Here is a 14480-nt window from a genome sequence, read left to right as displayed (position 1 = left end):
AAATTGTAAATTGACCAGAAGTCTGAACCCAGTGGAACTCCCCATTTCTATATTTAATGCACATGGTATGACATAAATAAAACAGGTGTTTAAACACAGGTTATCATCAAAACTAAACATATCTAAACCTTCTTATTTCATGTCTGAAATTAAAACATCAGGAAATGTTTTATGCTTTTCAAAAAAACAAGTTAGACAACAACTTCTTATCATCATCCAACCTCAGAGTCAGACTTCTCTTAAGTGCAGGCAAGTTCCTTGCAAGTCCCCACAAGAATATGCTTTCATTTTACATACTATCTAAAGTTTCCCAGAAGTTATAAAACTGCTCTCAGAAGCTCTAGGATCATTGCCAAGACCTGCTATGCTTCTGAAACAACACCATAAATAACATAAGATGCTTTCAATTGCTATTAGCAAATAAAAGATCTCACTTATGTACCAATGCTAGAATATTAATTATTCTTTCTCTTCACCACAGCAAGCATGCAACAGCCCAAAGTCTTATTAATCTAATAACTGATGGTGGCAAGTACAGTGTCAAAAACAACTACAACAAAAAACCACTCTAAAATAAAAATTTGGAAACTGTATTTTTATATACTCTGTAGCTTTAATTCCTAAGACAAACACCAACAATGTACGTTCCTAAAGGAGTTCTTTTCTGTCCCTTCATTAACAGTCTGCTCACTGAGCCACCCCACTCTGCTCTGCACTGCATTACTATACTTGTCCCTTAGCCAACCACATTTGTTGCCTGGCAGCTACACAGAAGTATCTTTGTTTTAAATGACACCTGACTAGGGGTATGAAAAAAACCCATATGTCTGCATATATGTAACAATGTGAGAAGATGGACACATTTCAAAATAATTATTAAAAAACCAAACCCAAACCCATACAAAATCAACATTGTTTTTGGAACAAGTGCCTCCTAACTATAGAAATTTAGACACTTTTATGGTAGTCTCTATGGTTAAAGGTTTTAATCTAAGGAGGTATAAAACTTCTTTTGCAACTGCAGCTGTAAAAAGTATTGCAAAATTTTGTCCCCCATCTTTGCGTACCCAGGAAAGAATTCAAGCAACTCTTCCTGCCCCTGGATCACATTGCACAGTCACTTAGGGTTTGCTGTCAGCCAGCATCCCAGCCTGTTTTCAACATTGCTACTCACCTTTCACCATTTCATAATGTGTTACATTCCTTCCCCTAGGCAGTTCACATCTTTCCACCTGACTATGAGGGACTTATTTTTTCCAACAGGAAAAAAAAGATTAAAAAATATTCCTTGCAGTCTAGACCTCTCAGATAGAAGTGACAGCAACAATTATACATCCTGACTCAAACATCAAGAAATATGACAAAATCAACAAGAGATTTTCTACAAAGCCACATCACACTTAATTTTCACTCTACAAAATTTCCCAAACAACTGTGTAGCACAGAGAAAAAACACACAAAAAAACCCATCTCACAGTGTACCACAACAGAACATAGTCAATACTGACATCCCATTTTCATGATCCCTCTAGGGAAGCCATTCAAAGATGCAAGTCAGGACTTTTTTCCTCTCTTCCTGAACACTGGAGATCTATCACCCTCTAAAATATCACCAGGCTATAACACCAAAGTACAAAATGACCATGCTCTCCTCTTCACAAAGAGACTTTGCTTAACACTGTTTCAACAAATAATTTTATCCTGCATATTGAATTCCCAAATTATGGTCTCGTATCCATAGGAAAAGTAAAGAAATAGTCAATGAAGAAAAAAGAAGGCACTTTAACAGTTCTGTCTGGGGAAAAGATTCTATGTTTGGTGCTACAGAAAACAAGCACTGGGTGATAGATTCAGGAGTCTGTCAAGTAATACAGAGCTACAGCATTCGTCCTTCATTCCTGCCTGGCAAGTTACCTAATTGTGGAAACTGTCTAAATATGCTCCCAAAGTTGAAGATTAAAGTGAAAAAGTACTTTGTTTCAAAACAAGACACTAATGAGAAATCCATCATGAGGACTACTAGAAAGAAACACTTGGTACAATCAGAGACCAGCTACTCTCCAATCCGCAAGCAATTACTTCACAAGGAACTTTCCCTGAAAGTCTGCAACTGCACACCTTTCCAACCACTTTCCCTCAGCCACCATGACATCCAGGTGTTACATAAATTAACAAAGATACATTTCTTGCCAGCAGAATTACCTTGTTAAGGTTTAGGGTTTGACATGTTTCAATGACCTCAGACCTAGGGGAGGTCAAGAAAGCTGGGGGAGACGGATATGCCTTCACAGTTAAAAATGGCTACAATTTTAGGAAGGCTTTCTACCAAAATTAAAACATTCTGCTCACAAATACTTTATATAAACTTTCTTTAGTATTTCATGAATGCAAAACAAAGTTCATATACAAAGTGTAGTAAAGGCTGGAACAGGTAATAGTATCCTTATAACTCAGACATCCAAAAACTGAACCAAGGACTGTCTTGTTTTATTAAAAGCAACACTATTTTAAGTGAGATATATCTATACACTTCCTCACTTTAAATCTTCTCTTATTCCACAATAAGTAAATTTATCTTTACAAAAAGATTAGTTAAGCTTTCAAAATATTTAAACATATCTGGGAATCAAAGCAGGGAATCAAACCAGGGAAACTCATTTCAAAAAACCTTCGAATGTGAGCAACACTTGTTACTGATGAACTGAACAGTCAAATGAGAGAATAGTTTATTAATAGTAACGATTCAGATTTCATCTGAGAAGGTTACAGAGAACTCTTAAAACAAAATTGTTCCTATGTCACTACACCAGCCCTTGATGCCAGCCATCCTATGCTTTGTCAGTTATTCTGTGAAAGGCAGACACATTATTTACCTATTCTGCACCTGCATTGTAGGAGCTGGAGTCATACCACACCAGTTTAATTTCTCAAACCACCATTAGCAGAATACTTGTTAACTGGCAGCTACAGTCAGGTATGTTGCTGGCTGCAGTAGAGCTAGGCAAGGGTTTTACCCTCTTCTGTCAAAATTCATCACATCTCTCCCTCCTCTCAGCAAACAACACAACTACACATCTTCACTTCCTAATTCCTCCTGCCCAAAGTTCCCTGCATTAGAAGGAAAAACACAGGAATTGTTCAACCCAGCCTATCTGACAGAACAGAGCTAAGAAGTGGTGCTATTCACATATTTGAACAAAACAAACAGCTGAAGAGAGCAGCTTCTTAAACCATCTCTGACACTAGCCCTAAGACAGGTAGCATGTCCAAAGGCAGTTTGCTCCTGTTTTAGCAGAACAAAGAAATAACTCAACATGCTAGGTGGTTTTTAACACTCATTTCATCAGCTCTTTTAGGGAACACTACATGCATGTGACAGATAAATGAGGCACCTTAAAAATGCCAATATCAGGCTGAAATGTTTCCAGGTTGACTCACAAACTTCAGTAACAGCAAATATAGATGTTACAGTGTGGAGAGATTTCAGACTTGGAAACACATTTCAAGCAGATTTTGGCATGAATCTACTGTTATAATGAGTACACATTCCTGTCACCAGCAGAACTAATGTGCTCTAATTTCCTAGAGAATTTCATATTTTGTCTTCTCTTTCCCCTTCCACTACAAACTATTTCCAATGGACAAAGAGGAGATAAAGGATGCAGTTGGCTTGGCTTAACAGGCTTCTAAAAACCCTTCAAACCTCTAGAATGAGCAAATTCAGAAGTTAGAGGGAAGGACAAAAATGCCATCACGTACACAAAACTTCCTTCAGAAACAAAACCAAAATAGGTTTTCAAAGTTATTTTGTACCAACAAAGACTAAAATGCCTAAAGGGCATTTAGCTTTTAGCTTTCTGCTCCCCTGTTCAAAAGACGAACACCAAAGTTCACCTCATTAGTATTCAATAGGAGAAAGAAAGTGAAGTGTCTGAAGCCTTATGAGAAGGATCTGAGAACATCTGGTTTGTTAAGCCTGGAGGAGAATGAGGGGAGACCTCATTGTGATCTTCAACATCTTTGTTAGGGGAAGTAGAGGGGCAAAGTACCTGTCCTTCACTCTTGTGACCAGTGACAGGACTCAAGGATATGGCACAAAGCTGCGGCAGGGGAGGTTTGGGTTGGATATCAGGAAAAACTTTTTCACTCAGAGGGTGGCTGGGCACTGCAGTTCCTCAGGGAAGTGGTCCCAGTGAGTAGCAGTGTTTGGACAATGCTCTCAGGCACACGGTGTGACTTATTGGGGTGACCTGAGCAGGGCCAAGAGTTGGACTCATTGATCCTCATGGGTCCCTACCAACTCAGCATATTCTACAATTCTATGATTTTCAAAGTTTTACAGCAAAACTTGTTTAAATTGATGCTCTAATACTCATGTACAGAATTTAAATTCCTGTCTGTGTGTAAAAAATACACTAACACATTTGTAAATCAATTGTAAAGCATCTAAACTTGAAAGTATGAACCAAGAAATTTGATAAAAGCCAAAAGTATCTCAATAAAGAAGGCTACAAGAAGGGTTTTTTTCCAATGTCGTGACTACTTTTTAATTACTTCTGAACACAGTGTAAATTTAGATTTCATTGTGTAACTAAAAGCCCCTTACAGGATGGAAGTCCTGCCTATCTCCTTCTCTCACAACACAAATGCAGGAACACAAGTGCACTGGGTAATGACAAGTATGTCAACAAGCTCACTGAAGTCACATGGTTAATTTTAACCTTGCCTCTTCAGTAGTGCCTGTAAAGCATTTCCTGGTGAAATCCTGGTGATATTGTACTAACAATATCAGAAAAATAAGGTGTAACACTGTAAAAAGTATGTCCAATATAGCCAACCTTAAGCATATTATGACCAAGAAAAAAACACCCAAGAAGATGAAATACTGCTCTATTTTCTGCAGGCTTTGAACAACCACTTGAAAGAGTTTCCTCTTTTTTTTCCCCCCATACCTAGGGTTGAACACCTGGACCTCAGATCATGTAAGATGTTAAAACCTGAAAGATCTTCAGAAAAGAAAACTGAAAAAAAAGAAGAAAGTAGTAAACAAGGATTTTTAGGAAGAATTAGAGGAACTTCTTTATGAACGTACTCAACTTGATATGAATACAACAGGCAGAAGATATTTTAAGGGAGCATTCATTTAAAAAAGGAATAGTTTAACAGTGGTATCACAAAAGAGCTGTATATGAATTAGAAGAACACTAAGATAAAAAAGAGAGAGAAAAAAATCCACCTTAAAAGTCAAAAATGACTTACACATGTATTTATTATCTCATTTATTCTTACAGTTCTTGGAATAGTAGGATTGTTACAAAAATATAAGAAAAAAAGAAAACCACTGTGATATCTTTGCCCTGTTCTGACAGCACAGTGATCTCAGCAAAAATGAGACCTAGAGAAAGCATTTTGCTTCTCTGAACTTGTGCCAGGATGACAAAACAAGCACGGAGTTGAGGGGCACATGAAGTACTGCTCCTCAGCACATTTCATGAGCAGGTTTCCCTCTGTGCTCCCACAACCTCCCAGCCCTCATGGGGAGGGTGTCACAAGGCCCACTGACCTAGATTAGCCTGCTCAAGTTCAACACCAAGATACCCCACACTTGGCAAAATGAGATTGCATTACAGCACCTCTCAAACATACAGTGTCCAATATCTAGTTACTATTTTCATAATGTAAGGCTGTAAATCATTCAACTCAGCAGAAACACTTCAGTGTATTGACCTGAAACACTGACTTTAAATGCCTCTTCAGTTCTTTTTGTAACATAACTTCAAATCTCCATCTCTGAGTTATACCTTACTTGTAAAGGAATATAAAACTGTAAATGAAGACATAGTAAGTCTTTAATTCTTACTTGATCAGCAATGATATATTTAAGAAATAACTCTCCTTTTAAGAAGTTCCCTCATGGATTTGACAAGGAAATGTTTAGAAGTTCATTTTTCAAAGGATAATAGAAGAAATGCTTAAAACAGTTCTCATTTTATGAAACATTAACAGGAAGAATCAAAATGGAACAGATGCTCGGATGCTGTAGCTTTTTCAAAATTAATTACCAAGCCACAATTAGGATGGCTCAAAAGGCAGCTATTAGCTATATTTCTGACAAATGCAAAACAAAAATTTACAAGGTAACCTACAATCATGAACAAAAGCCCCACTTGTGGTTTATTTATACAATAGATGCATTTATTGTATAAATAAACCACAAGTGTGTCCCTAACACTGTTTAAGGATTTTTATCACAGCCAGGTGATACAAACTTCAAGCACAAATGGTAACAGAATCCAAGGAATAAAACTTTATTTCTGACAAACTATAACATCTTCACATGTTATTTCTAGAACAAGAATCCACATATGTGGCAATAAACCATATTATATATAAGCATTAAAACTAACTAAAAGACGCAAAGCTATTTCTTTCTGAAAACTCTAAACACACAAACATCCTTTTTATTTTGAAAAACTGCTTCTTCAATTTTTTAAAAAATAATTGGAGGGTGAGCTTAAAGACCAAATTGGAGGGTGAATTTAAAGACTTTGGTCAGCTGGAAGAAATTTGTTAAGATCTTTGACATTTAGCTTACTATTCTGTAAAACAGTTTTATTTTACTTTTCAGCAACACACATTAAATAAGAATATAAGATATAAATAATGTGACCTTCAGCTCACATCTCTACAACACCTTCAATTCTCACTCCCTCTTCCACTGTAGTGGCAATTCTTGTCATTCCTGATATACTGCAAGATTCTGTCCTACTACCAGAGTGACAGCAAATCCATCTGTCCTCCTGTCCTCAAGGAAAGGGAGCAAGCATGCTGGCACAGAGCAGGGGACAGCAGCCTGGCAGCTGACCTGTGGCTCATCAGATACAATATCTCCCCCAGCAAACACAGCTACACAGATGCAGATTCTGGCACTGAAGAGATAATACTTTTCCCAGGGATCTTCAAGTGCTTCTGGGTGAGGGGAAAGGACAAGTGACACAACAGATGTCTCTGAAGTTTGTACATGCCAACATCTGAATCAGGCAATGTCATGTACCAGGAACTGTAAAATAAACTACTCAACTGAGGCTTCTTCTGATCTGCTATTTTTAAACATGGACTATTTTAGACAATAAACTGCTGCTCTAGAGTAGCAAACAGCCACAAACCTCAAATGGCTTCAGTATCAAAAGCAGTATTTTATGGACCTCCACACGAAGATGTGAACACACAAACTGCTGTTCCACTGCCACCACAGGTGCAATTACTGTCAGCAAAGGTCAGGACAAACAGTTAACTGAACTAACCATTTCAACCTTCCTCCCATGATTCACACAAACCTATCTACCAGACCACGAAACCAAAGAGAAAAATCACCCATTAAACCATTACTGACTGCAGAAAATTCAGGCTTCAGAAACAAAGCAATTTCTTTATAATGTCTGCGACTGAAAAAAAATATTCTGAAGACATTGGAACTTTTCACTGGGTTACTTCATTTATTTCAAGCTGGTCTATCATTCCTTCAAGCAGCCTGAAAGGGACAACTTGACTCTTCAAGTCAAGAGTCTAATTAAACTTGAAATTAATTACAGCAAATGTCTAATTTCAGTCACAGTTAAACCATGTATCCAACTTATTTCACTAACCTAACAGATGCAGATGTCAGCAAGAACATTTGATACAAACACTTCCTGATGTATACAGAATACATGATGTCAGTGAAAATGACCAAAACAGCTGTGATACCTGGTTGTTTACCCCACACCCAACTCTCAACAATCGATTTGGCCCTGTAGGTGGGCAGTGGGGTCTCTTCTTCATCTTTCTTTTCTTTGTCGTTCTGCTCTTCTTTCTTTGATGCAGTTTGGCATTCAGTGCTATCATCTAAAGAAAACAAAAGGGAGGGGGAAAAAAAGACCAGTTAAGCTACCTTCAGGTCAGGTTGGAATTCAGGTCTAGATTAGAAATATACAGGTGAAATCCCCAGCCCACAAGCTTACAGAAATGTTGTCTAGCATTAAGAGAACATGGTGGGGGAAGTTGAAGTTATATTTTACCAGGTTAACTGTCACAGGTGCTGGGTCTTATGTTACATTTCATAAGACAGCGACCTTGCAATCCAGAAATCACCTTTGTAACCTCCTCAGCATGATGAACATTTAATAGAGAGACCATCATGTAAGAATTGAAAAGGATTTGCAATACACAGTACTGCAAAGAAGGCACTTGAAGTCAGACCGTGCTCCCAGCTATCTGTATTGCTGTAGCATTTACTTGGGTTTATATTCTGTTTCCAAGAATAAAAAAAGACAGCAATAGCCTATATTTCAAAATCAAGGAGAGCTACACATTGGCATTTACACTACTTTTATGCAGCAGTATGTCAACATCTGTAAAACATCTAGCATCTTAGTAATTACTGGCAAGCACTGAAAATAATACCACCATTTTCTGCCCAAGCAACAAAACATCATGTGCAATCCTTTTGAGACTACTTTCACAAAGTCAGAACACAGACATTAGTCACTTATCTCTGTAATCAAAGGCTGTCTCAAAGTCTCAATTTTCTAAATGGAGTAGAACTAGACAGATGGAAGTTTCTCTTTATTTATATTGGGACATGGGATTTCCATATCCATACCTCCAGTCAGCTCAATGCATAAGATTGCCTTGCAACTGAGGGACACATGGCCAGCCACTTTCCACACGTTGACATTCTTTTCAAACCACACCACTCAAAATTTCTCAAGTCCAGCATTTAAAACTTGCCTATGAAGAGTTTAGTTCCAGCCTTTTTTACCTGGCTCCTAGAACTGATCCATCCTTCATTCCTATCGGCCAATCTAGTCCAGAGACTTCCTCCCTAAATGTCCCAGCCACAACACGACAGATAATCACTATTATTTTTTCTTTTTTCCTTTCTCATCCCTCATACCACACCAAAATAATACATTTGTACCAGCATATATCAGAAGAAAATAATAAGCAAGAGGTTTACATCAGTAGCCAGACATGGAACATATGACTGCAGCCTGCCTCACACTCATGGAGTGAGATCAAAGGCTCTCATTACCTCAGAATGTACAAAATGCACCTATCACAATGTACAAGAACATGCAACTATTCTTTCCATCTGGCCTAACAGAAAATTAATGCTTAATCTGGCTGGAACTGGATCTGTGATTGCCTCGTTGTTAAGTTGTTTTGTTTTTTTTTAACTGGAGACAATAAGACCTCCCAAAATAAAGTTCTTTGTGCCACCTTAATTACCCAAAATTTAAATTAAAGCACTGTTTCCTGACCTGTAACTGACAGGTGTTTAGGAGGTGGAAGATGAAGACTGAAGGGCAGGAGAAAAGCAAAGGATGCATAATTGCAGTACCCATGATGGAGCTGAGATTGTGGGCCAAGGAAGAGATAGCAAAGTCACTTGAGAACAGCAAAATGCAATTTGGATATACTTCTTGTAAGTGGCAAACAGAGAATCCAACTGTGTCCCTCAAACAGGAACAGCCTGTGAGTCACCAGTTTGATAACAATGTCCAAAATGTGATTCAATCCAGCTGTTTCTTTTCAGAGGCACAGGAGACTAACATGAAAAGCACAGAACCCATTGTAGACCAAGGACCCTGCTCAGCCCCAGTGGCTCAGAATATTTCCACAGCAACACCATAAATCTCACTGTTTCTCCACTTACCCACACGTCTAGGGACACACTTTGCAGGGTCTGGAATTTTAGTTAGTGGGTAGGAGGATGCTGTGCCAAGACACAATTTACAGGCAGATGTAGGAGAACTTGTTATGCTTTTCAACAGATCCTTGGCAAAGGATGACAACCAAGGGCTACAAACTTAGTCATTTAATCAAACTCCTCACTGCAAATAGAGAAGATCCCAATCCAGGTGGGAACTCAAGCTTTGTATGGAATAAAAACAACCCTGGCACATAAATCCACAGGAGGATTTCTTTCTCAATTGTCTGTATGAACCAGGAAGAGGAGCAATTAGAGAAAAAGTAGGAAGGAAATGAGCTAAAAATCACATTAAAAGACCTTGTCAAATTGTTCCACAAAGACAGTTCACTAAACTTGCAAAAAAACTACTTGTCACATAACAGACAAAGCTGGTATCAGTCTAGACTGAAAGCAGCAACACAGACATAATTATGGAAGTTCTGTTATGCTTCATTAAAGATTTTTAAACATGAAGACCCAAAGATTTTTCAGAAAGAGGGGCAGGGAGGAGAAATATCTTGAGCAAAACCAGAACAGACCAAAGTAACAAGACAATTTTCAAAACAATGCATTCAAAAATACAGTGCAGTGTGTCAGTATGATTTAACTTAATTTTGTGAATATTGTGGTGGGGGAAGCAACATAACATCTCTCTGAAAGACTTTTCCCTTTATTATGTTTTAGTATACAGCCTTATACCTCTAAAGTGAGGCAGGCAGGCACAGCCAGCAGTCAGAACTGAGCAACTGAAGTAACCCTCCTCAGCTAGAAATGAGCTCCCAAACCAAAGCACAGCAGCTCACCATGTGTGCACTATCTTGCACAGCCATGGCCTAATCTGGTATAAACAGAGCATAAAAAGGAAGCACTAAAAATGGAACTTACATTTCATAATCAATGAGGGGAAAAAACCTGACACTGCATAGCGGCCTCCACCACCTGTTCTACTATGGTCTTGTGCTGCTCTGAAATGCCAATGAACTCGTGTGGTTGGGAACCCCTCCGTGGCAAGAAAAAGCCTGCAACAGTTCCCCTACAGATGTTGACAGGGCAAAAAGTCACACAGAATGCTTTAGAAAAGGGCTGTGTTTTATAACCATCCTAAACCACTATTTGGTAGTCCCAGATCCAGGAAATGTTTCAGCTGCAATATATTTTCTGTCAAAAATCCTTGATGTTTTACACACACACCCATATATATATATACACCTACATACACAAAATTGATACTTGTTATTTGTGAGGGAAAGATCTGCTTTACCATTTGCAAATCATATTTATACAGCCTTCTAAGTCAGATGATAACATCTCCTAATCCTAATCAGAAATAAAGTTTCTTTTCTTCCCTGTACACTATTTTTTAATGCATTTCAATATTGTTTGAACTTACAATAGAGCGTTCTACACTTCTGAAGTCAAGCTGTCCAACAGAGTGACTACAGACTTCCCTATCCTGCAGAGTATGAAAATCCACAGCTGAGCACTGAATTCTTGAGTCACTGTGTACAGCCCACAGCTGGGTCAGGGGAAGCAGAAGAGAAAAGTGCCACTTCTCACTTTTAACAAGTTCTCCCTTGCACAAAAAAAAAGAAGGCTCAAAGCAGGAGCCAGCCCACATCCCTACACACTGCTACAGTTTGATTTATAACGTGGTTTGCACAGCAGCCACCATAACCAATTCCCACATGCTGTTATTCTTGTCATAAATATTTTGTTCCTGCCAGCCTCTCTGGAATTGCTTGTGGCATTTGGACTTCATTTAACCTGCCTGCAGGTGCAACACTGCATGAGGTTTGTGTATTTAGAGGCAACAGGCAGAGAAAGTCCAACTTTCAGGAAAGGGGGAAGAGAAGAGGAAGCCCACAGTGTTTACCAAAGGCAGGACAGATGTATGAAGCTGACAATTTTCTATTTTTGTTCTGGAACTTAAAACAGCTAATTGAAACAGAATCTTCCAGCTATGAAGTCTGAGAAATCAAAAATAAATAAAAAATAGCAACCCACAAAACAGACCTATGTGTCTTAAAGAGACTGCTATGTCTTAAAATTTTACAGTAACAGTTCTCTAACTTGAAAACTTAGCAAGAATAATATTATTTGATACTTTTTATTATTTTCAGAACACAGATTGAAGTATACAAGGTATTAATCTAATACAAATTTCCTGAGGGCAGCCTGATAGTCTTTGAAAGACATGCCATGCTAAAAGTGCACCTGTATTTGGACATCACTACTGTCACAGCTGTGTCCTCAGATGGTACTTGGAAACACACAAACACATTCTGCTGAACACATTTATCAAACATGTTTTTCTTAAAGTGCCATGAATTCAAAACAAAGACCTTATTCCTAACCAAACATTCTTGCTAACAGGAAAAAAAAAAAATGCACTACTTTTATATTCTTCCTAGAGGGAAAAGGAATGGTTTTTCTATCAATAGCATGCTCTTCCAGTCTGCTGCCACTGCTAATATCCACTGACAGAATGAAGTGCCTCTTCTGAACAGTCCAGTCAGCATCAACAGAGAGCTATAGCACTAGTGAAGAAATATATTATATATATATATATATATATATATATTTGTGTGTGTGTGTGTGTATAGTGGATGGGTTTAATCAAAACTTCTTTAAAAAGACTGAATAGAAGGGACTACATGCAGCAACCTCTCTTGTTCATCTCCAGATTAGTCAAGTTAGCAGCACACTCTGAATATTGACATTACTCTATATTGCTTTTCATATGAAACCACTGGGTTTTATATAAATCTCATTACTTGTGTGTACTTTTCCCTCTCATCTTGAATTATATTTGCAGATCATTTATGCAAAAAAGTAAGTACCAACTAAACAGATGTAAATACTTTAGATTTTTAATTTCATTAAACTCAACTTAAGATGCAAGTTCAGAGGTGCAAACTGACCATCAATTTTTCTGCTTCCATGATCAAACACACAACCTCACTGACACTGACCAAAGATAGCCTTGATTAGCTTTTTTTTTTTCCTCAAAAGTCAAGCCTGGTAAGCAAGATAGCTGTATTTTAGAATCCTGCAGGGCAGCACAGCATTTATGAAGACTAACTTCACTTAAACACAGTTTATACATTAATCCTAAGAGCTAAAAGTCCAAAAAAAGCTGTTATTTAAATCTCCAAATTACTGCAATGTTTCAAGAGATATGTAGAAGGACATAGACCCTCCAGCTGTGGAAAGGAACAGGTGTGATCTGTGCTGTGTAATATCTACACTTAACTCCTCCAGAAGCAAAGACAAGTGGAAGGTGGCATTTTAGTTTTTACCTTTGTTACTCACCATACAAGTCTATCTTAATTGGCACTAAAATAAACTAAATTAATTTTTCCCACAACAGTCACAGGTAAGTGATCTCCCTGGCTTTATCTCAACTCCCAGGCTTTTATATTTATATTTTTATTTTTATATTTATTTTAATATTTTATTTCCACCTCTCATGGAGGAGGGGCAGCAGGCCAGGAGCTGGAAGGGTGAGCACCTGGCTAAGGTCAACCCACCACAATACAGAACTGGAAACAAGAAGTGGCAGTCTGCCTTCACCACTATGTACATGAAAAAGCTTTCAAAAGCCTCATCACAGCTTGGACATTTTAGCATAACATAAAAGCCTTATTTATACAGTGAAGTGTCAGAAACTCTGTATTTTTAAATAACAGTGTTCTAGAATTTTTCTCTCAATCAACATTTTTTGAACTTTCTGAGATGTGTACACACAGCTGGCATTAAAAAATAAATTCTCACCATTGTTCAGAACAAGTGTCCTAAGGGTGGATAAACATGAAGTCACAGATGATTGACTTAGCACTTCTGGATTTTTATTTTATACTGCTGTGTATATTTTGCATCAGAAGTGACAGATTGCATTTTCCTAGCTGATATTTCAAGGATTACCCTGAAAATTAAAAACAATTATACTACAACATCTCTCTATAAGCTTTCTCAGAATTACTAAAAGCACTACAGCACCATAATTAACTAAAAATCTCAATTCTCTGCAGCTACTTAGCTATAAAGATATTGGAAGAACAGTTTTCTGTCAAGGACTAGCACAGGTACAACTCTAAAAACAACATGTAAGTATCCAACACAAAAAGATAAATTTGCAAAGCAAGAAAAAAATCTACATTATATAATTTATATAGCTAATAAAATATAGATTATGTATATTTTAATATATATATTAAAACATATATACACACACATATATATAATACCCTTCAGTACTACAGATGTTTGTTATCCTCCTTCTACATGAAAGCACAGTGCGTTGAATTGTTTTCCCACAACCATCACAACACTTCTATCATGAGCTGTCAGTAAACAAGAAAGCATTTCCTACAATTCCTTTAGGAGGTAATACTTCCCTTTATTGCAAAACGTTTACAATGCCTTTTGTTACTACACATGGCAGTAGCCAACCCAAAGAACAAACCATTACTCTAGCACCACTCATTTCATGAGCAGCTTTGTAGTAGCCTTCCTGATAAGATCAGCTGTATTTTCACCCAGTGGCAACAACATTACTCCAAAGGGCCAGCAGCATAGGGAAGACAAAAGTTTTCTAACTCTGAAACAGTTAGGAGCATAACCTGGTTTTTACTACAGCATGCAGCCACTAATAACCTACAAAGCTCATACTCTTGATAAGTAAATGTATAATTCATTCTTCTTTCATAAATTATTTACTGTATCTTACTTCCTGTAAAAATTACCT

At 37.6% G+C, this 14480-nt stretch overlaps 1 protein-coding gene across 3 annotated transcripts in view; it reads right to left on the bottom strand.

Moving 5' to 3' along the window:
• Positions 1–14480, bottom strand: part of HERC2 (HECT and RLD domain containing E3 ubiquitin protein ligase 2) — a 102553-nt gene that overhangs the window by 75717 nt on the left and 12356 nt on the right. For all 3 annotated transcript variants that reach the window (XM_054272344.1, XM_054272346.1, XM_054272345.1), the window contains exon 4: positions 7747–7884. In XM_054272344.1, coding sequence (XP_054128319.1) covers positions 7747–7884 — 138 coding nt within the window. The remainder of the gene's footprint in view (positions 1–7746; positions 7885–14480) is intronic.

This window comes from Melozone crissalis, unplaced genomic scaffold, assembly GCF_028551555.1.
Source record: "Melozone crissalis strain CALT ecotype California unplaced genomic scaffold, PUWL_Pcris_2 ptg000013l_1, whole genome shotgun sequence".
Classification (NCBI taxonomy): Eukaryota; Metazoa; Chordata; class Aves; order Passeriformes; family Passerellidae; genus Melozone; species Melozone crissalis.
Note: the sequence above shows the minus strand (reverse complement) of the source record. Positions and strands in the feature narration are given on the sequence as shown.